Source organism: Mchenga conophoros, linkage group LG7 (genome assembly GCF_057382185.1).
Source record: "Mchenga conophoros isolate Kocher_MC1m ecotype Shallow Benthic linkage group LG7, M_conophoros_male_GT1.1, whole genome shotgun sequence".
Lineage (NCBI taxonomy): Eukaryota > Metazoa > Chordata > Actinopteri > Cichliformes > Cichlidae > Mchenga > Mchenga conophoros.
In genome coordinates this window covers 19409858-19433758 of record NC_140532.1, presented here as the reverse complement: position 1 = coordinate 19433758, position 23901 = coordinate 19409858, and the positions used below count along the sequence as shown (strand labels likewise).

Sequence of the window (23901 nt, the reverse complement as noted above, 5' to 3'; positions counted from 1 at the left end):
GGAGTGGGGTGGGATTGGGGGTGGGGGGTGGAGAGTAGACTGCATAAAAAATAAAATCTCCACAACACAGCGACACACTCGAAGTTCAAGTTTCACATCACATTCACACATTACCTGTAAGAACATCTTGTCACACACAAATGGCCCACAGTGAACAAAGGGAAAAGTGTCACCTGCTGGTGGCCAAGAGTCTTTACACATATTGTGGGATTTTCACAAGATACAAAATAATAATAACAATAATGATAATAATAATGATAAAAAACACGATGCCAAACCTTTTTTAAAGCAGATATGGAAGTTGCAGAGTGCTGTTTCTCAAGTAACATTTAGATCATTTGGTTTTTTTCTCTTACTTTTCCCCCGTCTTGCAGCAAAACTATAGAAATTGAATCAAAACACTAAAACCCAGAAATAAAAGCTCCAGGTCATCATTTTCAAAAGCAAAAACAAAGCATCGTGCAACACACTCTGCAGCTCCGGTGAATCAAATGGAAACATGATACCGCTTTTAAAACATTGTGAGCACATGCAAGTTCATGGATACTACATAACAAAGTTATTTTACGTCACTGTGCACAATAAAGTTATGACACCAAAAAATACTGAGAATAAGCTCTAACCAAAGCCATACTGGTGCTGGAATCCTGTCTCCAGGGCCCCATGGAAGGGGAAGAAAGTTGGAGGAAAACCCCTTGCTTTGTGTACCACTCGCTGAACTGACTACTGCGCTCTCTACTACTGTTTTCCGTTCCGCTTTATGTACCGTTGCTATGAACATATGCTCCCAGCAAATTATAGACAAAGTTGTGGTCCGTGAGGTTTGCAGCTTGAGGAATTAGCACAGCCGTGTTCCTGTACAATAAAATAATATTGTTTTACCAGAACTAGGCTCCACATTCTCAGAGAACTCACATCAGAGAGCCGAGGAAGTGACACGCTTTGGCACGGCCGCTCACTGTAGGTCCTCCAGTTTGATTCATATAATGAGGAGGGCTTTGAGAAGAAAAGCTAAAAACAATTATGAGGGTGTTTAACTTTGCCGGTGCACTATTAAATTCTGAGAATTTAGGTAAGCTGCCTCCCAGGCACAGAAAATTGGGGTGGCACAAAACCGTTTCAAAAGCATCCTTTCTCTCCTCTGATCTGCCTGAGGTGAAGATAAAGCTTTTTGACTGAATGCTGAGGCTTGCTAAAACAAGCACAAATCCTTCTTCCCACCCTTTCATCCTAATAATGAGCCCAAATCAGGACCTCACCTGCACACATCTACAAACGTAGGCCGCTGCGCGCTCTACGAAGCATTCATCAAGTTCACGGGAGGACAATGTCGAGGATTTTCCTCAATTTCAATCTTTACTTGAATTTGTTTCATCTTCAGCGGAAACATATTTACCGAGATGTGTGCGGATCCCACAGCGCATCAACGAAGATATCATTATCCTCACCACTATAATCAACGAGTCAAATATGCCACTGATGACATGTTTCTCCTTCTCATTACAAAAGAAACCTCCAGACTTGACATTTTCATATTTGGTGATACTCATCATCACACAGTCAAAATAAAGCCCCACGTCTCTTAGCATCTTCTCCCTCCAAACCGGTGTCTCTGCCTTAAAAACCCACTAAGACTCTCTCCCTCTCGCTGTTTCTCTCTCTCTGAACTCTCACCTAAGTGGGCCAGTAGCGATGTGATTGTTGGCACATGTAAATGTCCAGTGGTGGGCCAGCAAGTAGAGAATACAGTGATGGGCCTGGGATAGTGTGGAACAAAGCACAGAGTGAGATTACAGTTGATCCTCTTGCATCCTGCTTCCTCCTGCGTCTAGCTGCACTGGCAGACACAGACAGACGCAGATCCCACCGATAACGCGAGGCTACGGGGAGCCCCGTGTGCAGGGGGCCACAAGGGTCGGGTCTCTGAACAGCTCAGACAGACTGTGGGTGGGCGGGGGAGAGAGAAATGGGGTGAGGAAAAGGTGAGGGACCCCAGCAAACGGACACACCCACACACTCTGAGACAGAGACAGAGCTGATGAATGAACAAGCAGAAAAGCGGACCCGGCAATGATAGTGCTGTTTGGTTGCGTAGGACGACAAGCCACACCCTAGATACAGACACATGCTGTGGGCAGAGGATGTGAGGCAAGACGCTGGGAAGAAAAAGCGTAAGACATGACCTTTTACTGCCGATGATGACCACAGCCCACACGCTGCAGAACAACAAAGCAACGGACTCTCCTGCTATCTGATAAAGTTAGTGAAAGATCCTACGCGCGGGATGCGCACGCGCGCACGTCGGACCGCTCCAGCTTCTCTGGGCTCACATGGAGGAAGGCAGAGAGGATTAGCGCAACCCACATGATGACGGGCTGAAAAATAGGCCTTTTATCCACCACCGTTCCACCATAACACAATGCACGCGTCATTTCCACGCTGTTATCCGCTCGGTGCCAACTGCTTGGCTGCCTGGGAGTGGATCTGCTGTTATGCTGGCAGATCAGCACTGGTGGTGCATCAGATCTTTTATCGGCTTTAATATTCCGTCCTTTAATGATAACAATATTTATTTTTCTTTATCTCTGTGGGATAGCGAGATTTGGGTGAATGATTAAGTAGTCGAGCTGCAGTATGCCTGAAGGGCGTAGAACCAACAAAAAGTAATCCCCACAAAGGGGAAAAATCCTCAGTGGCAGTGAGATGATTGATGGCATTTTGGGAGAGTTCACCAGTGTCAAAGTATCCACTTGTGGTGATAAAAAAAAACAGGAGCAGGAAAAAACAGTTTGAAGAATGGCTTTTTTGACTGCCTTTGTTAAGCTAGTCCTGGGCATGACACCTTCTTGCCAGCTGAGTAAGCTTGTGTGTTTTTTTTCTGCCAAGCTTCACTCCCAGCCAATCACAGCCTTGAAAACATGAGATGTAAGTTTACACAGTTATGCCATGTTATTTCTTCTTTGAATTTTGAATAATTGTGGGGTTGACAGTGTGGATGGCTGAAATTACAATGCTGACTGATTCCCTTTGCCTTGCTTTGTTTATACTGTCCTTGAATGTCTGCTCTCGAGACACAATCGCCATGTGATTTAAAGGGGACTGGAAATCTTCATCTGGCCAGAGTGAATATTTCAGCTTGTATTAGCTCTCGCTTTGTCAGAATGAGCAAAACAAAGCAATAACCGAACCGCGTGGTCATTTTAAACAGATTTTTTCGTCCATTCATTATTACCCTTAGGTTAGACTGATGCTGTGCCTCCATTCTGCGGAGATATGATTTCACCACAAAACGACCATCAGCTGATTCCGAGAAAAGGAAGGAGCTCCACCAAAGAATTTATAATCTGCAAGTATTCTGTTGTCCTCGGCCCAGGAGCTTGTAGTGCGGTGTGTCGGATGAATTGTAGACGTGTGGGGGGGAAAGCAAATTAATGGCTACTTCAAGTCTTGACAACAGCAAATAAAATGTTGGCATAATAATTATTAATTATGAGTGTTCAGGAAATTTAAGGACACCGCAGGGATTCTCAAATCACACCAAAGTCATTTTTAACATCTATATATATATTTAAGATATATATATATTTAAGATATATATATATATATATATATATGAGCAACAATGTGGAAAAGATGGTCCCACACAGTTTGTTTTTCTCTGATTATTGTATTCGGAGTGGGAAAAGACACCAAAAATGGTTCATCTGTTGCTTCTGGCACACTCCATTCTCTGTGAATTCAGGTTTTCTATAAAAACGGGAATGGTGTATATAACACTAAGCCAAAATTCCCAAACTTTTGTCAACCACATCCTCTTTGCACTTACTTATCCAACCCTCAGTTATGTCTGGCTCTTGGTGTCTGCAGTGACCTTTCCCCTCCTCCGAGAGGTAGCCCTGCCATCTCCAGCTCCCGATCAAGTATGTGCCTGTCCGGGGAGTTCTTTCCACACAAATGGTTTTCAATAAGCCTGCTGACTTAAACATCCTTTCTAGTGACTGGATGCTAGTTTGGTCCCTGCAGCCCTGTAGGTTCTAGCAGGTGGACTGACCACTACCTTCACCACAATGTTGATCCTGTGAGAGGAAATAGGTGAAAGAGAAAGAAGGAGGATGGCATGAACACACCTTTAATTCCCTGACACCTCTACACTACTCCCATTTCTTTTTTTCTCTTTCTCTCTTTTTTGTTTTTCCTGTAACCCACAGCTTGGGGCAACTTCTCTGCACCTGACAAAAAAAAAAATAGAGAGAGACAGGGAGACAAAATGGGAAAAAAAATAATAAAAGGAGCACAGTGAAAAAGCAAAGGGGGGGGGGGGGGGTCATGAAAGAAAAAAGACTTGCTTACATCTTTTCTTAAAAAGGTCTGATTGTTTCACTGTTCACTGTAGCAGTTGTGCACAGTTATACCTAGGTATGCTTAAATTTAAATTGTCGTAACAATAAAAAACTGTCGTGTTTCCTCGGCTCACCTGCTCAAGTGCTCCATCCATTCTTGTGCAATGAGCCAAAGGCAGAATGATTGAACTTTTGCAATAATTCACTAGCAGCACAATACAAGAAACCTCTTTCATGTGAAAAAGCGTGGATCAGGATGGTGACAAACTGGTTGGAAAGTCAAACAAAGAGTAACCAGAGCAGGCCATTTTATGACAAGGGGGCCAGTGTTGGCCTTTGATGCTGAGTGTAGCTGTTGAAAGGTGTCCATTTTCAGGCTCTAATCACTGACTTCAAGTGCATTGCAATTTGAACAGAGCTGTAAGGTATTCATAGGCATTTCTTTTTTTGTTTAAGTGAAGGGCATCTCTATTACAGGTAGTTAGCCAAAGGAATGTCTGATTGCACACAGGATGAGGCTTTACCAAGTCAAAACATGTCATTAAAAACAAGGGGAGAAGTTCAAATATGCTTTGATAGGGAGATCAATAACCAAAAGCTGCATTGATCACGGCTGATGAGCAGCATAAATGCAATAGAAAAATAAAGCCAGTTCACGCAGAATATGCATGCTAAGGCTGATTTATGTGGCACAGAACAACGAGATTTAACTTTTATGTGAAATCTGTAGCACGGCACTTAAATATGCACAGTAAATTGAAATCAACAAATCACGGCTACGGGATCGAGTCTTGACAGGAGTGTTTAAAATAGAATGATTCATTCAGAAAGCAGGCCAGATCGGAGCGGAGGGCAGACCACATTTGCCATTCTTATCCTGAAACCCCCTCTTTTTCCTCCTAAGCTGCTGATGGATGTGTTTCTAATTTTATTATTGGTTCTTAATAGACTGCAACAAGTCACTCAATAACACCCATTTCTGTTAGCACGGGATAATTCATTCCACATTTCTGAGGGCTGATGGCACTGGCTCATGCCAACGCTGTTAGCGGGGCACGGGGAAGAATGCTAAATCTGCTTTTGCAGAGGAAACAGAGACACACTCAAATTGCTGGTTTCAAATCTCCGCGCTGAGTTTACGGCGTTGTACTCCAATTTGTCAGTTGGTGCGTAATAAGCAAGCTCACACTTTTTGCAAAACAGTGGAAATGCTGAGCGGCAGAGCTGCAGGAGATATGTGGGTTCATTTTTTTGTTTTTTGTTTCAGTGCATCTACTGTAGAGTCTCGTGTCAGCAACAAAAGAGATGCCGGCAGCAGCCAACCTTGAAAACTTGAAATAAAAGTGAAGTAAATATCAAATAGACCATTTTTGAACCATCTCTGCTAAATGACGATATCTCAAGTCCTAAAAATCCACAATAGCCCAGTTATTAATGTGTGCTCCCTTGGAAAGCGAATGTAATATCTTGGACCAGCTCCAGAAGAGAAAGACTGCCTCCAAGAGAAGGCAGTACAGAGAGAGAATGCATAAGACTTGCGGTCGGTTGATCTTTACTTCTTGAAAAACTGCCGACATCTCCTCCCTTCAGTCCAGAACTAAGACTGCATCACTGAGCACGGGGGTGGGTGGGAGGTTTGGCGTTCATAATTTGGGGGGATTTGAACAAGGAACCTAAACAGGAGCAGAACGCGAACAGCTTTTCCCTCTACATTTGATTATGATGATGTTGGAATTTGCAGATTTGAAGCAGGGATCGGAACATTTTCTCCGAGGGGTGTATTCCATGATTTCATATGCCATGCTAAAGAATTCCATAATACATACGGACGCGGTTAGAAAACATGGTTACATCTTCAATCAAGGGCAATAGTCACTGGAAAAGATCACAATCGCGAAGGTTGCATGCAGGCTGCTGGCAGCTTGAAATTCAGGTGTTGAGAAAAAATACAGTCACCCGCTTCTCCCCTGTGTGTGCATGTGTGTGTGTGAGAGAGACAGGAGAGTAGCTGCGGTGTCGGTGGTTTCCTACGATGACCTAGTGGGACGCTACTAAACTAAAACAGAGCACTTAGATCGAATCCAGCAGCGTGCTTGATCTCATTTATTCAAAACGTAGTAATCACACACCTCTGTCTAGCAGTCGCTAGATTTAGGTTTAAAAACATAAATATTATTATATTAATACTCTGAGGTCTAAGTCATCATATACCCTAACCCTAACCCGCGCTTTGGAAGAGCAGTGCCAACCATTGCTAGCAAACGGTGCTATGCAATATCAAACTAATGCAAATACATGAATCCCAAATATCTACTGAAATGATCTTACATATAACACTAAATGTGATTCACAGCTTACTCAGTATCATCGTCACATCTTTAAGTATCTAAAAGGCTTCTATGTTAGCTGTGTCCACAACATAGAAAACAAAAAGCATGGTTATTTTGTTGGGTTCTATCTATTTTTGTGGTGCAGGACTTCTATGCATTAAACATCAAATAGGTTATAGTATGAAGTCCGCACTTTTAACACAACTTGAAATGGAGACTCGGCGAGGCTGTATCTCCCTGCTAGACCATCTTAAATCAGTCCAGAGAGTTAAACCTATGAATAGAGAGGAGCTATCCTACTCCTTATGTACACACAGCAAGAAATTTTTACTGACAGGGATACCGAACTGGGGTTAAAATACATTACCGCTCAACACTGACACACAAACATTAATGTACAACACCATTCAAATTCTCAAACTCTTTGTGTATGACTCTAATTCTATTGTGATAATGTTTGGCACACGGGTTATAGGCTCACCTCACATAGCCAGCATGTTTCTATGAACGAAGGTGCAACATATGCTACCTTTTATGGTGCAAACACAGACCCGGAGGGAGAGATTTGGGTGATTCACAAGGTCATGATCAGAAGTAAAAACAGCATATTGCCAGACTTCAAGCTACACAGTTGCGGTCAGTCAGCATCGCATGACTAACTACTGGCCAATAAGTTTGCAGCAACAAGTTGTGGTTTAGATGCTACAATAGAGAGATGACCAGATGTTTTCCACACAGATTGCAACCATTTCCCAGTCCAAATGCTGACTTTAAGTAATCTGATTACATCTAAATTTTCCATGTTTTTTTTTAATGGAGGTACAATGTGAAATGTTCAATTCAATGGAATATACTTACTCTTTTTTTCACACTTGGATCAATGATAGTAAGAAATAACTGTTAAACAATTTCTTATTAAGTCTTTTGAGCTAGTTTCGCCTTCTAAAGTTTCAAAGGGATAAACTAGCAGCCTGCACAGACTTTTCTTTGAGGCATCAGCTCCTCGAAATGTGCAGCGTTTTCTCTGAACAAGAATCGATTTGGAACGATTACTATCCGGGTTCGCATGTCATGGTCCTCCAGTCCTCCTGTGTGCCTCCACCGTCTCTCTCTCTCTCTCTCTCTCTCTGTTGTGTCCTTGCTGCTCTGTGTGAGGGTGTGTTTACTTGCCTTACAGGGGCGGGATCCTCCTGGGATCCCCGCCCTCTCCTGGACACACCTGACTCAATCAGCACCAGTGGATCATCTGGCAATCAGCTGTTTGCTATTTAAGCTGGGACCTGACCTTCAGTCTTTGCCTTGGTGTTGTCTAACTGCAGTAGTGTTCATGTTGCCTCTCTGTTTCAGTTTATTTGCTGAAGCTTTCTAATGCGTCTTTTCCTGTGCCTAGGACGGCCCAGCGGAGTTCCAAAAGAGTGTTTGTTACTTGGCAGAGTGAGGAGATCGGGGACTTGGATTCATGCAACCTTCCATCCATTGGATTTTGTACATATTGGACTTTTGAACTAAGCACTTCAAAGACTTTGTATATAGCACTATCACCAACACTGTAAATATACTCACTGAACTTTCATTCCTGAGTCCTGCGTTTGAGCCCAGCCAGACAAACCATGACATTGCATCATTTGCAGAGATGCAGACTGAGAGGATTTGGTGTCACTGTACTGACACGCAGGGTGCCTTATAATATGTCCTCTTGCAGTTTACAAATGTGACGCAATCGAGCAAGCTGAAGCTCTACTGTCATGTGTTCTTTTGATGCGCCACTCTGTTCGCATAAATCTGCACAGTTCGGCCTGTTTTACTGCTCATTAACTTTGTGTGTGGTTCAAATATGACAATAGAAGATGGGGTGGGTAGGTGGGGGATTTTTATGGGGTTTATTTTCTAACATAAATGAGGGAAAATAAGTTGAAAAATAAGCCCCTGTTGGCTGGTTATTTTATTTATTCATTGAAAAACCCCAAATCTGCCTTGGGAATCCTAACTTAAATCAAGTTCCATGTTGGTCTAGAGGAAGACGTCATTGTAGGGATACTTTATTGAGAAGGCCACCAAGTCCCATCATTATAGAACAATCATGACAGGCCCAGCAGTCATCGGTCTCTGACTATAACTGGACGACCAACAGTGATGTGCTCAGTGCGGGCGCACGGAGCATTTATTTGTGCAGATCTACTATGGAAACCAAACAAGTTAACACCAAATTCAAATGGCGCCATTGCTAAATATATAATATAACATATAATAAACCAGAGAAGACCCCCTATTGGGTTGAATATATGTTTTAATAGTAAAATTTACTTTGGGTGAGCAGCATAATGCATGAAAACATTAATAGCCGTCACACAGAAATACACATGAGATGCGTCCAAAGAACCACTGCCGAATGCCATGTATAAATCTCCGAGTGCTTCAAAAGGCCATAAAAGACAAGAACAAAAGAAAGCGAAAAGGGGATGTTGTTGAGGAAAACAACATGAGCTTCATTACCAAAGAAAGCGCCACATTCACAACAAAGAAAAAAAATGCTTTTGCTAAAAGGAGCTGGAGCTAATTCAGCTGCTGCTTAAGAGGAGGGATTGTGAACAGAGCCACTGGATTAAATGTGCAGCCCAACCGCAACGTAATAGCAACAAAGCATCTAAATGAAAGGAAATATATAAAAGTCCCTGTAAAACAAAAGCAGCGCAAAAGAGATTTGCAGAAGTTTGAGAAGTCCCTCAAGCAAAAGCATTTTAAAATGTAAACGTTTGCCCTCTTTTGGGGCTTTTTCTGCCTATATGAGAACACTCAAGTGAACCAGCCAGGCATGGACACAACCAATTTAGCCCAATTAACAACAGATGTGTCCATCTATTTCGGTTTGACATGAGTTCTCTGCAATAACACGATTAGTTGTCTCTTCATTCGCCGTCTCGTTTTCCATCCATACGCTTTCCCCATCAGAGCCGCACTTCTTTTCGGTAGCTTTTCCACAATTTTGGACACAGCCAGCTATGGCAGGCATGCTGCTAACCAACACCCCACACTGCACAAACTACATCAGCGAATCAGCTGCAGGGAACACTAGAGAAACAGCATTTTTTCAGCTGAGAATGAGGAGCAGCAAAAGATGGGGTGGAATCAGCGGTATGCGAGATCCTCTTGAGCAACATGAATGGTTATACAATAGAAAATCAAAAGAGACTGCGCATTACTGGTTTGAGTTTGAACTGACTGTGTGATGTGTGCAGCTTGGGTTTGGCTTGTTACGAGCCATATTTCATGGGGTTCAGAGGGTCAGGGCCTGGTACCACATTTTTGATGCTCTCGTGGCACTGTTTCATAAAACTGGGACAATAAAGATGCATTATGTAACTTCTTGTTTAATAAGAAAATTACTGGTATTATTGTTGTCAGCTACATTGCCATTACCAAATTAATAGTTGCGATTGCAGGCAGAGAAAGAAATTTACCGCCATCTGCTCAGCATCGCACAACTTTGAGGCTACACAAAGCCTCAAAGCTGTAGTTCCCGTTTTGTATCATACTTTCATTGTTAAGTTGACTGGAAAGTCACAAATCCATAGTAGTGTACAACAGTGCCTCAAATGGTTTGTTCCTCTGTCTTATTAAGACGGTGTATCGCTCACCTTTAAGTTATATTCAAACCAACGTAATACCAAATCCATAGTTATTATGAGTGAGTGCATTTTTGTAGTGAAGTACTATGTCTATAAATTTATTTGGGAAAGTGTGCCACTAATGTAAAATATCATTTAAGCTGTATTGTTAAGTATCTTTGTGTATCAAAATCCGATTATAAGATTTTGGCTGTTTTAGCTTTTCTTTCTAACTGGTGTACATTAGTGGGATGTCTAAGACTTTTATTTAATCTCTTCTGCATAGAATACGGTTATTATGATTTTTTCCACCAGAGTCCTGTAGGGTAGCAGACCGTAACACTGAACCTAACTTTAGCAAACAAAAACCTAACCCCAATCCAAAGGTCTTACACTGATTCAATTTGCTCATTAAAGACGTGATCAGTGGCAAAAGTTCCTTGCAGCGCCATAAGCAAAGCCTGTGTAAGTCTATCGCATGCACAGCCATACAGAGCACACAGATATGGATACAGGAACACACTATCCCGCTTCAATTTGTGAAAGAACGCAGACTAACCTACTCGCAGCTCCTGACCGAAGACTGTTCTTTCTCCCAGCGCCGAACAGTTCCAGCGTCCATATCGGAACTGGTATTGACACTCATTGATGCCCATCTGGGCCCCTTCGCCCACAACAATTATGGCGTCCGGGCGGCTCTGGCAGATGGCCCGCTGGCGAGGTGCCAGCCCTGGGATCTTGTTGCAGATGATGTTGGCACCCAGAGCCACCACTGAGGACAGGGCCCTGCCGAAGTAAGAAAAACACACCGCCACACACGCAGACATGCATTCATACGCAGAGGCATGGATGCATGCATGCATTGTCGCACACACACACACACACACACACACACAAACAAACTCAGTTAGAGCCTCCAGAGGACGGTGAGATTTACTCACTTTCACGAGACTCTCCAGAACAGGATTCAATTCAGCCCGTGATTGATGCACATTCCATAGTAAAGTGAAAGCTGTACTGCACGAGAGTATTACTATTTAATGGATTAAAGGTAAATGAAAAACCTGAGAGCTTAATCCAACATAAGAAATATAAAAAATAAAAATAAAAAATGTTAAAAACAGCCCAGAGAGAGACAAGAAGATGCTTATTTGGCTGTTCACAACAGCATTCCCCAGTGGTTTGGAAGACGTGAGTTTAAGTAATTTGTTTGGATTTTTGTGTCAATTGTTAGGTAACATACTGGTGTGAATGGCTTCCAGACTTGTATACCCACTGTGCAGACCTCCTCGGTGCCTGATGGCACAGTTGCAGAAATCGCTTTTTTAACCAAATCTCATATAAAGTACGATTTGTATGATTTGTGTAATTACAGTATGCGTTTGAAGAATACTTGGGGTGTAAATTGCCCATAAATTTCATGAGAGGCTTTGCATTGAACACATGTAAGGTTTTCAGCACTGGTTTTCTCCAATCCTAAAGTGATCGGTCTTGTATGACCCAGGACATGTCCTTATTGGTTCACCTCAAACACACAACAGCATATTTGATAGGTACAACGGCATATTTTCAAGATGGCTTTATGGCCACTGGGAACACCAAAACAGATTACAAAAAAAAGAAGAAGAAGAAGAAGAAAAAGAAAAACACAGACTTTCTCCAAGATTCTGTTTATAGCCCTTGAAACCATGTAGATACATACTTTTCAAACATGTCAGGGACAGGGAGCCATAAATGAGCGCGGAGGCAAACACCGCCTTTGAAGTATGACGTCGACCTCCGAAGTATTGACCACAAACGGGGCAAACTAACACAGGCGAGCTGTGTGTCAGCGAAAAGAAATGGCAACATATATAAGGGGTGAAATGGAAGAATGGATGAAGGAGACGAAGAGAGAGGGAGAGACTGGGAGAAACAGAGCTCTAGGAGATGTCGATTTTAGAGCTCGGAGCACACTCTCGTTCTGAGAAGCCCTGACTTAGAGCGTGGATTTGAGTCGGGATAGCTAAAAACCTCTCGGACGACTGTGTTCTCTTTTCTGATTGTTGTTTAAGTTCCTACGCAATGGAAGAACAACATAAATCTCAATTTCAAAGACAAACTTTAGAATAAATCCTAACTGCAGTGGGGCGAGTATCTGTTACCAAACACAGGGCTACACACATTGTCTTGGTGGAGTATAACATTGAAAAGGGACACGCAAAATGGGTATGCTTGTTGATTTTAGAAACGCTTCACTTGAACTCGCCATAAATCAATCAATGTCAACATGTTAGGATACACGTTTTCATATAGAATAGAAGCCCGATGTTTATTAGACAGAAGAAGAAAAAAAAGAAGAAGAATTAAATTTGGTCTGCGAAACGTGTGCATCACTACACTAGATGCAAACTTATCTAACAGGTATTTAACTTCTAAAAAATAATCATATAAATTTTTTTTAAAAATCCCCTGTTAGAAAGAAAAAAGGACATTCATCAGGTGCCTTCTGCATTCGCAGCGAACACTACAGCCTGCTGCTTCTTTCAATCCTGCTTTGCTTTCTCAGCTGTAAAGTAGCTCGAACTTCTCTGACCCTCTTTGACCCTCCGCTGCATACACGGTAGTTCATGGCAACGACGACATCCAGTTTGTCCAAAAGTGAAAGGTGGGCTCATTAAGTTTAATGTGCAACTAGAGAAATTTGCTTCCTTCCATAATGAACATTAGAGATGAATAAGGTCAGTTTGCGATAAAAATCCAACACAAGCGTCGAGGTGATAATTTTTAGCTCTGTCAAAGAAACCTCTTTTCAGCCTCCTTTGTTAGCTCTTTCTCATGTCCTTCACATGCTAATTTGCACAATCACAGTCTACCATGGGCAAACCCGACCAACAGACAACACCAAACAGAGAATTCCAGGGCTAAGCTTTTAAATCCCCGCATCATCAAAGTGCACAAATGCGAATCTGTTTGCTTAGTGTATGCTCTGTGTGTGCCAGCAGCTTGGGGGACAGCTCACCCACAGCCACACAGATCTCCAATAAGATAGACTGTCAACATGAACTTAAAAGTAAGCTGATGCATTTCAAAGCCCCGGCCTGTATAGCTTCCTCAGGTTTACAGGATGAGAGTCGATGCAAAAGTTGTGTCTTTTCATGCAAACTGTGTGCTGTTTAATCGACTAATGGCAGCGTCACTGGATTGTGGTTTAGCAGTGATGCTGCAGAGAGATGAGAGGAAAGGTGGGTTTTAATTTTAAAGCAGCAGGTGGAAAGTCTGATCATGTTACCACAAACCGTACAGAAACCTAAAACATTTAGAGTCCACCGTTAATTGCTCTTTCTATTCTGATTTTTAAGCTGGTAAAGCTGATTTTTCATTAATAATTTAACCTTAGCGCTGATAAAACATGATCATTTCCATGTTACATTGATCCCAAAAACTTCAAGACTAAAACAGTCACCAGGAAATGTAAATGAAACACTACTTTAGGTCAGTGTGAAGTCATTACTGTGGAAGAGCTTAAATCTTAACTGTGGTGAGGAGCTTAAAGATTCCATCACAGTGCAGTGTGGTGGCCTTAAGAGGAACTATCATCTGCGTCATGGCATTCAGTTTGCTTACAGCCACCTGCTTCATCACATTGAACACTTTGAACCTAACTGACAGGCTGTTACGTTCCCAGGCGTGTTTTCTACAAGAGGAAGGCCCTCGCAAAAATGCCCGAGGCACAACTTACTCAAGTCAAGTGAATAAATACTCTCCTTATTCCCCCCACCACACACACACAGACACATTAACAGCAAATCTAGCAGCATTTATAAATTTTAGCATTTTAGAGTGGTTTTACTTAAAACAAAATCCCTTACACGCCCACAGTTTTCAGACTGTTTCCACAGGCGAGGTGTGCAGTGACTCCAAAGGACTATATGGATATATACTTTGGCTCGGGGTGTATTTACTGCCCACAAAAAACTTGTTTTTACAGTTTTACATGCCAAAACATTTCCTGTATAGTTTTGATGAAGGGGTATTGTATTATTTTGAATCTATGTTTAAATGTTCTCCACGTGGCCTATCCTGCGGTTAATACACTGCTGAAAACATAGTTAAATAATCCAAACAAATAATGGTATGTAACTTTGATGTGCAAGCCATATACTTAGCAGCGTAGCCTACTTTTGTCTGAACCCCCCCAAGGAAAAAAAAAAACACATCTATTCCAGCATCAGGTTTGGGGTCTCCGGGCAGCAAAGGATGGAGCAAAGGACCATGTAATTATTTTGGAAACTTTAAGAAAGCCGCCGTTCTGCGAAATACTTTTAATCCAGAGCTCAGCGCATTGCGGTGCCAATCACGTACGTGTTGCATAGGGGATAGTTTAAGATGTGGGCTCAAACGGTAACATCAAAATATTTGAAATCGGGGAGAGGTGAGGTAATGCGTGGTAGTCTTTCGCTCGCTCTGGCAGGTTAAAGGTGCTTCCATGCGTAAAAATGACCCACGTTGCGCGAAGTTTTTCTCACAAGGGGAAGAAAACAGAATATCCGCATCTAATTGTCTTGAACATCTCTGCCACTCAGTGGCCAAAATGGACCAATGTTGCAGTTCCTACAGTATTATTTTTCCTCGATTTTGTAAAATGTTTTAAATCCAACAGCCTGACCCAAACGAGCCCTACTTACTCCGCAGACATGCTCGCTGAGGGGATGGCACATTAGAGCGTTGAGCTTTACGCCAAATTACTGCTTTCCCACGTGGACCCGGGTGTTTCTACTGATGAGTATTATCTTTTTTCTTCTTTTTTTTTAGTTTGGATAACATTAGTTCAGTTGAACAATCAAATATGCCGCCTGAGCTGCACTTCTGTTAGACCCGGTCCGTGTTCGATACAGTTTGATATCACGGTGTAAATAACTCTGACCTGAGGATGAGGGATGAGCGAAATAATCCACTTTTATCGGCTTTTGAATATTGGGGCGAAGAAAATATATCCCCTATTGAGAAGACTGAGGGTTGTGAGAGGAGGAAAGCCTAACCCGTGCATCTTTGTGTTGCTGAGGATGAGAGCGCGCACCCTGTGGAGTGAAGGACTCGTTAATTGGCTCGAACTTACAGGTAGCTGCCACTCGTCAGGATCAGGAAAATCTGCGGGTAGTAGACTGACAGCAGTACACTGCGCGACGAGAAGAGGATCATGATGACATTGAGCAAAACGGCCACGCTCGGTTTGAGTGAGACGAGACGGACTACGATGAGAGGAGGAGGGATAAAAAAAAAACCTTCTTTAATCCCGGGCTTTAAATCCCCTTTTCCGCACAAAAATAAAAAAATAAAACTCGCTCTGCGTCGCCTTGTGTTTGCGCAGCGACTCTACGCAGCTCCAAGCTCCCAGGGCCGTGTGTGCGCCGAGATTGGCTCTGTCATCTCTCAGCAGCGGAGGCTGTTACACAGTACTGTGGGTTCCCGAGCCGGAATGATGATGGTTTTAGGGATTTTGCATGGCAGAAAAGTGCCTCTCTCCGCTCTCATGAGAGTCGTGCCTGCCATTGGGCAGGGAGAGACACTGCTATCCGCCCACTTTGCCACAGTGGGACAATAGGGTGACACTCATCTGATTCCCGTTGGACAGCGCTAAAGGTTTCATTCATCATTATCACCCCCTCCCCACCTACCGACACAGCCACACAGCCCCGCAACCTCCACCCCCAACCCCACCATCCAGCCAAAAATAAACAAACACAGAGGCTGGCTGCTTCAGCCTCACACCATCAGCGAGGCTCCATGTGTAAGAAATCAGCGCACGTCTTGGCAGGATGTGTCATTTTGAATCAACAAGTTGGCATCACGTTAACGAAGTGACTCTATCTATCTATCTGTCTGTCTGTCTGTCTGTCTGTCTGTGAATGGCAGATATGATTCTAGCTATTTTTCCATGCTGCTGTAAAGAAATGTCTTTGTCTGCTGTGACATTTCCATGGAAACATAAAGCATAATTCCCAGAAGCCAAACAGGGGTTCAGTGACCTTATTCTATCCTGCGGCAACACTATAACATTTCTATAGGCGTCTATAATATTTCTGCTCTGCCTACCTGTCTGCTGCGCTCTGTTGGCTGTCATCCTATTTTGAGACCCTGCTCTGAGGCAGGGTTTTCTATGCTCAGGGTGCAGGATTGATGGAAGTAAAGGCTTAAAAACTGCACTATTGTTGCCATAAACTGAATTTTTCTTTTCTTTTCTTTTTTTCTTTTTTCTTTTTTTTCTGACATGGTTTGGTGAGTGGAAGCTTTTTTTATCTTCTCAACATCGTGACTTTCACTCAACACCTGCAGGCTCCAGTTATTGTACACAAAGAGGGTACCATGAAAGACTTAGCCGGAGTAAAAGGATGGAAGGAATGAGCTAACTGCTCAGGATTAGTAAACAATAAGACAAGAGACCCCATAAAGGAGCTACTGTCATGTGACATGAACCCCGTGTGAAATCTGAAGTCAGTTCACGAGGTTCTGTCTATTTGATTCGTTTCGACCGCGCGAATCTCCGAGATTTGCGCAGTCGGAGCATTAACATCAAGCTGCAGGGGCCCAATCGTTCCATTTTACAGCTGAAAATGTGAGACAGGATAAGATCAGATCTACTTAACTGCCATTATAAGCACAAGCATACAACAAAGTTAGAAGCACTCCTGAACTTGATGTATATGACAAACATAAACAGTCTTACTATTAGAATAAAAGAGTCATAAATACATGTTCTATACTATTATGTGGTGTGGTCGTGTGTGACTGGTACCAGCTTTCATTTTTAATTATTAACTTTTATTTATTTCTTGGGCAATTGCTTAGAATTAACCCACTAAGCAAATGCAGAGTGGCTTAAAAACAACAGAACCTGTTATAAAGTCTACTTTTTATAACGTAGGTCCTGCTTTTGCTCTGATTCGGTTGGATCTGTCTCCTCTGCAGCGCAACGTTCCCGGTAGGCAGGGCTGCACAGGACCCCTGGGCCTTATTATGGCTATAGCAGCTAATTTATATTGGTTTCAGTGTATTGGATTCAGATGGGTTAGAACATGTACTCTTCGACTCACTGAGCATTTCACTAATAATTAATGTTTTATTAACAGTGTGATGTTAAAAATGCGCAAAAAAAACCCCGAACTTCTGCTTATCTTCCTGGAGATCCTAACACGATCATGCCCGAGAGGCAGCAGAGAAGGAAGGCATGGACGTCCTTCTGTGTTTATGTATCAAGGTGAGGTATTGCAAAACAGGTAAAAACTCCGTCTGGGCAATGGAATGTGGAACTACAACTCAGTCTGCCGCTATTAATGAAGGTATGCAGGGCCGAGCTGAATCCGAGGCAGAGACAGCGGCTCAAATGATCCTCTGCAACAAAGCAGGAGTACCAGGAGGTGAATTAAATAAGCTTCTGTGGTAAACGCCGATCGATCGTACTGTCCGTTGGTACAAGAACAGACCTGCAATTTTTTTACGCATAACACCCCTCTCCAAGCTATAGCTGTGCACTTTGATGATGCAATGATTCTTACATGTTTAAACACACCTGGTTTTACTTTTTCATCCTCATGCTTCACTCTAAGGTCAGAGGGCAGTCGAATCTTTCCTTTACAATGCTTTTCCCCTCTGAAGCGTGCCTGACTGTCGCAACGAATTTCACACCGAGGCTCGCGGGCTACAGTGTCTCGATAAGTAACAACGACAAAAAACTCACCCAAGTCTGAGGTATATGATGCCAAAACACAGGAACACGTAGAGACTCCGTCTTCGGAGGGTTTCGTGCATGATCGTTGCCACTTTGTCCGGAGGCCATGCACTATAACATAAAGTGGCCACGCTTTCCGTTCACATTGGCAGGTTTCTTAGCCCTTCCAGATGCACGTGTACCGTCTGTTTCCCGCGACATCTAGCATAAGCTCCTTGGAAATAATCGACCGTGCGAAATCCATGGTCCGCGAGTACAGGTGAGATGCTGATGACGACCTGAAAGGTGGCTAAGAACTCCAAAATGAAACTCGAGAGAGGTTCGGACTTGAAAGGTGAATGAGTTCTTGGAGGAAGTGCCTCCTATTCGTCCTTACTTTGACGGTAAAACCTAATTAACAATTCCTACTTGCTGTGCCTTGCAGGTAGAAAGAGAGCGAGGGAGGGGGGAATAGTTGCGCATACTGCAGTGTCCTAAAAGAAAAGGAAAAAAACGCGGATTTCGTGGTGTTTAAAGCTTTGGAACATCGCTGCTTCTATATTTTGAAGACATCTTAAACACAGACCACGTTACTAACTTGCAACCGCCAGGTAGTCTAATACAGGTAACAAAAGGGCTCCTTGCCTCCTCCTCCTCCTGCAGCATGGATATGCAGAGGATGGGACGGGCTTCAGTGCTGAGCTCAACACGTGCAGTTGTTGTATGGAAAACTAAAAGGAACGAAGTGAAATGGCCTTTTATAGGCCTGTAGCCCCGGCTAGGCGCTTGCAACATTAGGCATTGCCCCACAAGTGATGGGCTACACCACAACAGTAAGCCCCATAAAATGAAGCAGAGGAGGAATGGCTTTCCAGCTGTTTGAGTGAAAAAAAAAAATACCACTGCATGACTAATAATTAATAATAATGAACTGGTTCAGTAGGATTCTGTCAGTGATTTTGATTAACAGTGAAGTGCATGAACAAAAAAACATAAACAAAACCTCAATATTCGCATTTCTTGCCTATGAGCCAGGGTGATGTGAATTTTGAGCAGATATTCAGACTATGGAGTTAAATCCTTTGGGACTCCCTCTGGTGGCAAAAGGACACACACACACACACACACACACACACACACACACACACACACACACACACACAGATAGATAGATAGATAGATAGATAGATAGATAGATAGATAGATAGATAGATAGATAGATAGATAGATAGATAGATAGATAGATAGATAGATATGCCACTTTACATGTCCTGCTTGTTTTTGGTTACTGGAGAAAATGTAATAAAACTGATAATCTGACGAGGCCACTCCAGTCTTAGAATTTACCTTAGTTCACTTTCAGGCACAACTGATCATATTTGATCAGAGTGATTTATTTACTTACTTACTTTAGCTAGTCACAGTCCAAGGAACCCTTTTTCTCTTTACTCTTTAAATTTTATTGTCCCTGGTATGTTTCTCTAAAGAACACATAAACCATCAGTTCAGTATATTTCCAAAGAAAGTACATGAAAAATAGCTAACGTGTTGTAATAATGATGCCATAAACTAAAATTACAGACATGAGCTATCTGAGCACAGAGACTGTCGGGCTGTTGTTCGCCACGAGAAACAGACAAAACCGCAGAGACCTTTGTTTCAAGACATCCCTGCATTGTGGTTTCAAGGCCTTTTCCTTCAAAACATGCCCATCAAAATTCCAGATGGAATTTAGAAATAATGAAAGTCAACATGCAGGCCCAGGGTGACATAAAAAAGACATGTTTTTGATGTCTGCCCTGTAAAAGATGGTCTTGTTTGTCTTCAAAATATACATAACTCATAGGCCTGGGTGGAGATGGTCCTGTTTAGTTTAATTAAAATGTTCAAAGGACTGACTCGTTTTGTTTTTTTTTGTTTTTTTATTGAAGCAAGGCTCAAGACCCAGGACGGTGTGCGTCAGCATTGTTTGTCACTCGCCATTGTCATCACAGACGTGTCACACGCATCCAAACCGGCGAACACATTCCCGTGCGCACTAACACACACTCCTCGTCCCTCTGCATCCATGCAGTAAATCTGCGTACGGAGCCACAAATTAAACCGTTAGACACAAGCACTGCGGACACACACAGAGAATCTCTCACACACTGAAGCACTTGGGTGGCATGTGGAAGATCTTGTGACACACTGTTTATTTAACTTCAAAAAGAGGAGGCAGGGATGACAGCATTTAGGTCAACGAGGACATATCAATCTGCGTAAGTCATACGCCACATCACTGCCTCCGCTTTGTGCTGGATTTCAGGGCCATTGTATTCGAAATATTTCCATTTGCAGCCTCTTGAAAGGCAGTCACTGTCTTTGCTCTGTGCTTGCCATTTTTCTCAGTCTGCTCTATTACTTTAATAAGTGCCAGCCAAACTTTGTCTAGATTGGAGCATTGTGTATCTGTTCCTTTTCATCTCCGTGCTCTCTTCCCAAACTGCAGAGGGGAAAATTGTTGGGAAGGGAGGGAGGGGAAAAAGAAAAGAAAAAAAAAAGCAGATCATATTTTGGCAAGCGTGGTATGATATGTCGCACTGTCTTTTTGAATATTATTAAGTACTCTTGACCGACAACTAAATAAGAAAACCCACCGGTTGCCCATGTGTTTGCATGGGAGCTGGTTCAGCTGGAAACAGTGAGAAGGCTGAAACGCACAGTGTGCCAAACCACGGAGTGGCGTCTGGGGCTGGGTCCACCACATCTACGCTGGGCCCCAGGCAAGAGGGGGGAAATGGCTATATTGTACTCGCAAAGTCCCCCCTTTCAATCTCCATCAGACGTCTCCCTCTGACTCTCTGTTCCTCTTAATTTTAACACTTCCTTCAATTAGCCAAGCTCAGCCTCACTTTGTGAATACAGTGATGGAGATTTGTAGAAGCATGCTGGGAGTAACTGAAGTGCATATAAAATGTCAACTCATACATGGAACTGTGAGGTCAAAGGTTAGACCAACCCCGTCATTCCACCTATCCTTTTGAATGGATTTGACCTATTCGTCTCTCCTGTTCAGGCACAGCTGCAGGTAGGGAAACAGGGTGTGTTTGATTAATTCCTCACCATGCTTACTGATATATCAGTTCCTTACAAGCTCATTTGTGTGCATATGTGTGCAATCATAGATCTGCTAGGCTGGGTCCGCATGAATCCCAGGCCCACTTCTTCCTGGAAGCTGAAATGCTGCACCATGCCCTCTTGATAGAAGGCAGCGGGGGTTTTTTTTTCAACAGCTGGTTCCTCTCCACAGTGCCCAACACCACACTTGCTGAGATTGTATGAAGTTTGAACTGAAGCTTAAAGCGGGGAGAGTGTTTTTTTCTCATGTTAAAACCTTCAAACATTAATTTGCAATGTTGCTATTTTAAATAGGTTTCACTTCTTTGCAAGGCCACTAGCCAAACTGTCACGGGTGTTTTCCTGATCAGGCCAGGGTTCTTAAACAGTGCAGGGAGGCAGGATCAGTTTTCCCAAATCTGACAGTCTGGGACACCATGCCAAAGCTGTAGTCTATATTCAAGAACACACTCAGTAAAATGAATGAAATGACATAGAGGAAAGAAAAGAGTCCGGTTTCAACTTGGAGAGGTCTTAGAAAGACTGAAATTAAGATTTGTTGCTACTGTTCCATGTGTCTACGCGAGCGACTAGCTGAGGATGTATATTTGCACAAAAGTAATACAATATACACTTGATAATTACTGCATGCAGGAGTTCGGCAGGAATACATTTTATTGGAACAAACCTTAGCATGCTCATCAAACGACATGTGTCACATAAAAGACAGCATAACTCACGGTTTGTTTTTCAGATTTTACATTGTCTGCTCAAATACTTACTGATATTCCAGCTGATACTGCTAATGACCAAAAAACACAGTGAAGTCACATCAGTAAAATACATCTATCCCCTCCCTCAGTATTAAAGTTGGGGTCTTTTTGTTGTTGTTTTTTTAATCACGTGTTTTGATGACTCTCCAGAATCCTTCCCAAGTAAAAAATTCAAAATTATATGTCATCCGGGGATCATAATGTAATGAATGTCTATGCCCACAGACCTAGTATGTCGAACACAGTTTGACTCATACACGCACAATAATACACAAAGCCACACACTCGAAGAAACCTTCGGAAGGAAATGAAATGCTACCTTTTCACTCTTCAATAGTATTTGATTGGTCTGACTGCCCTGGGCAAACATTTTGCCTTCAGTTGTTTTCATTAAATCAGATGGGTAGGAAGCCCTTGTGTGCCACAGTCTAAGCATGGGCCTGTCACTTGGAATGAACACGGGATATATATCCATATATCTTGTTTATTTGTTGTTGTTTTGATTTTTTTTACTTCACTGGATCAATATTATTGGGACTAAAATCCCTCTTACATTTAGCAACACTGAAAAAGCTATAATACAAATACAATTCAGTTCAAGTTTGTTTATATTGTGCCAAATCAATCAATCACAATAGTTGCCTCAAGGCGCTTTATATTACAAGGTACAGACCCAACAATTATACCGAGAAAACAATCAAATGACCCCCTTTGAGAAAGCACTTGGCGACAGACGGAAGGAAAAACTGCATTTTAACGGGAAGTGAGAGCAAAATTTCACACGTTCAAGGCAAACACAGGGACAATTTATTTCATGGCTTAAAAACACATAAATCTGACCAAAAACAAAGTATATCAATCACATTTTAGCTTCCTTGGTCAGAGAATGGAACCCTAGCATTTACATTCACAATAAAATCTGACAGACATGTGGCTTGTGTCTGTAGCAAAGAACCCCCAGACACTGTGTGCAGTGGAGCGAATACAAGCAGTGCTCTTTGTTGCCCTCTAACAAGCCTGTGGATATGAGAAAAGCTCTGAAAAGACAGAGTCCACATCAATTTGGCACTTGAGACACAATTTCATCTGTAATATTAACATGACTTGTTCCCTGTGCCCAGAAGCAACAATTCAACTGCATAATTTCTGTTATATATTTTTTTAAACCCAACACTATCAGAAAAAAACAACTCATCAATAAAGCATAAATCAAATATAACAAGTAAGCTTGAGGTTTGCTTGAGGACTTCAGTGTTTGTAATTCTGCAACATTCTCTGTAGTACTTTAAAATAAGCAGCTTATATAATTGATTCCAGTGCATGCTGGTCCACTGGCCAAGAGCTATTAGTGACTGTGCTTTGCCTCAATAGGCAGGAATATGAATGAGATAACATTGCAAAACTTCATTAGGTATTAACTTTCCTCCACTTTTCAGGTAAACTTTGCGGACACATCAAATGCACACTTTGGTGTTGGAGTTTACATACCTGTGAAGTCTAAATGGGCTGCATTGACTTAAGGTGTGGTGCTATATTTGTATCTGGCTGCAGTTATGGACAGGTACAAGTGCGTGGACATGTGCACACATATGCACACACACACACAAATGCAAACATCGATCTGAACAGCTGGGAGTGTTTGCAGTGCGAGCGGGTCTTTCGTTCTCCTCTCTGTCTCACACAATGACCCATGCACTGTCTGTGTTTGTACTTCTCCCAACTCAAACAGCGTGCGTTTCCGTCCCATGGCCGTTCAAGCACACTCTGAGGCTTGCTTTTGTGAAAGCTCACACGAACTGGGAAGGCTTGGCCTCGGGTCACACTGAGAAAACAAGGGCCAAGTTAATTGAGAAATCAAGCAGAATCTTAGAAATGTACCTGATACATTTCTCCCAGTGTTTTCTCCACACTTCTGATAATGTTTTGGCATTCCAGTCAGGTTCACAGAGATATTGGCCACACATCTTTTCAATCACAGTCACAAAGACAAACGTGCTTTGGGGAAGAAGCTGGTGGAAGCTCATCGTTCTCACTCGGTTACAGAGCAGTTCATAAAAATGTGGCTAA

At 42.5% G+C, this 23901-nt stretch overlaps 1 protein-coding gene across 2 annotated transcripts in view; it reads right to left on the bottom strand.

The window, feature by feature from the left end:
• wnt7bb (wingless-type MMTV integration site family, member 7Bb) overlaps positions 1-18602 on the bottom strand; it is a 28226-nt gene extending 9624 nt beyond the window's left edge. Inside the window, exons 1-2 of one of the 2 annotated variants that reach the window (XM_085282766.1) lie at positions 17993-18602; positions 10835-11061 (exon numbers count right to left, since the gene is read on the bottom strand). In XM_085282766.1, the coding sequence (XP_085138892.1) occupies positions 10835-11061; positions 17993-18063 (298 nt within the window). In that variant the 5' untranslated portion in view covers positions 18064-18602. Of the gene's footprint in view, positions 1-10834; positions 11062-15373; positions 15921-17992 lie in introns of those variants that run through there. The other variant, XM_085282767.1, reaches the window with a different exon arrangement.
• Between the last annotated feature and the right edge of the window lie 5299 nt (positions 18603-23901).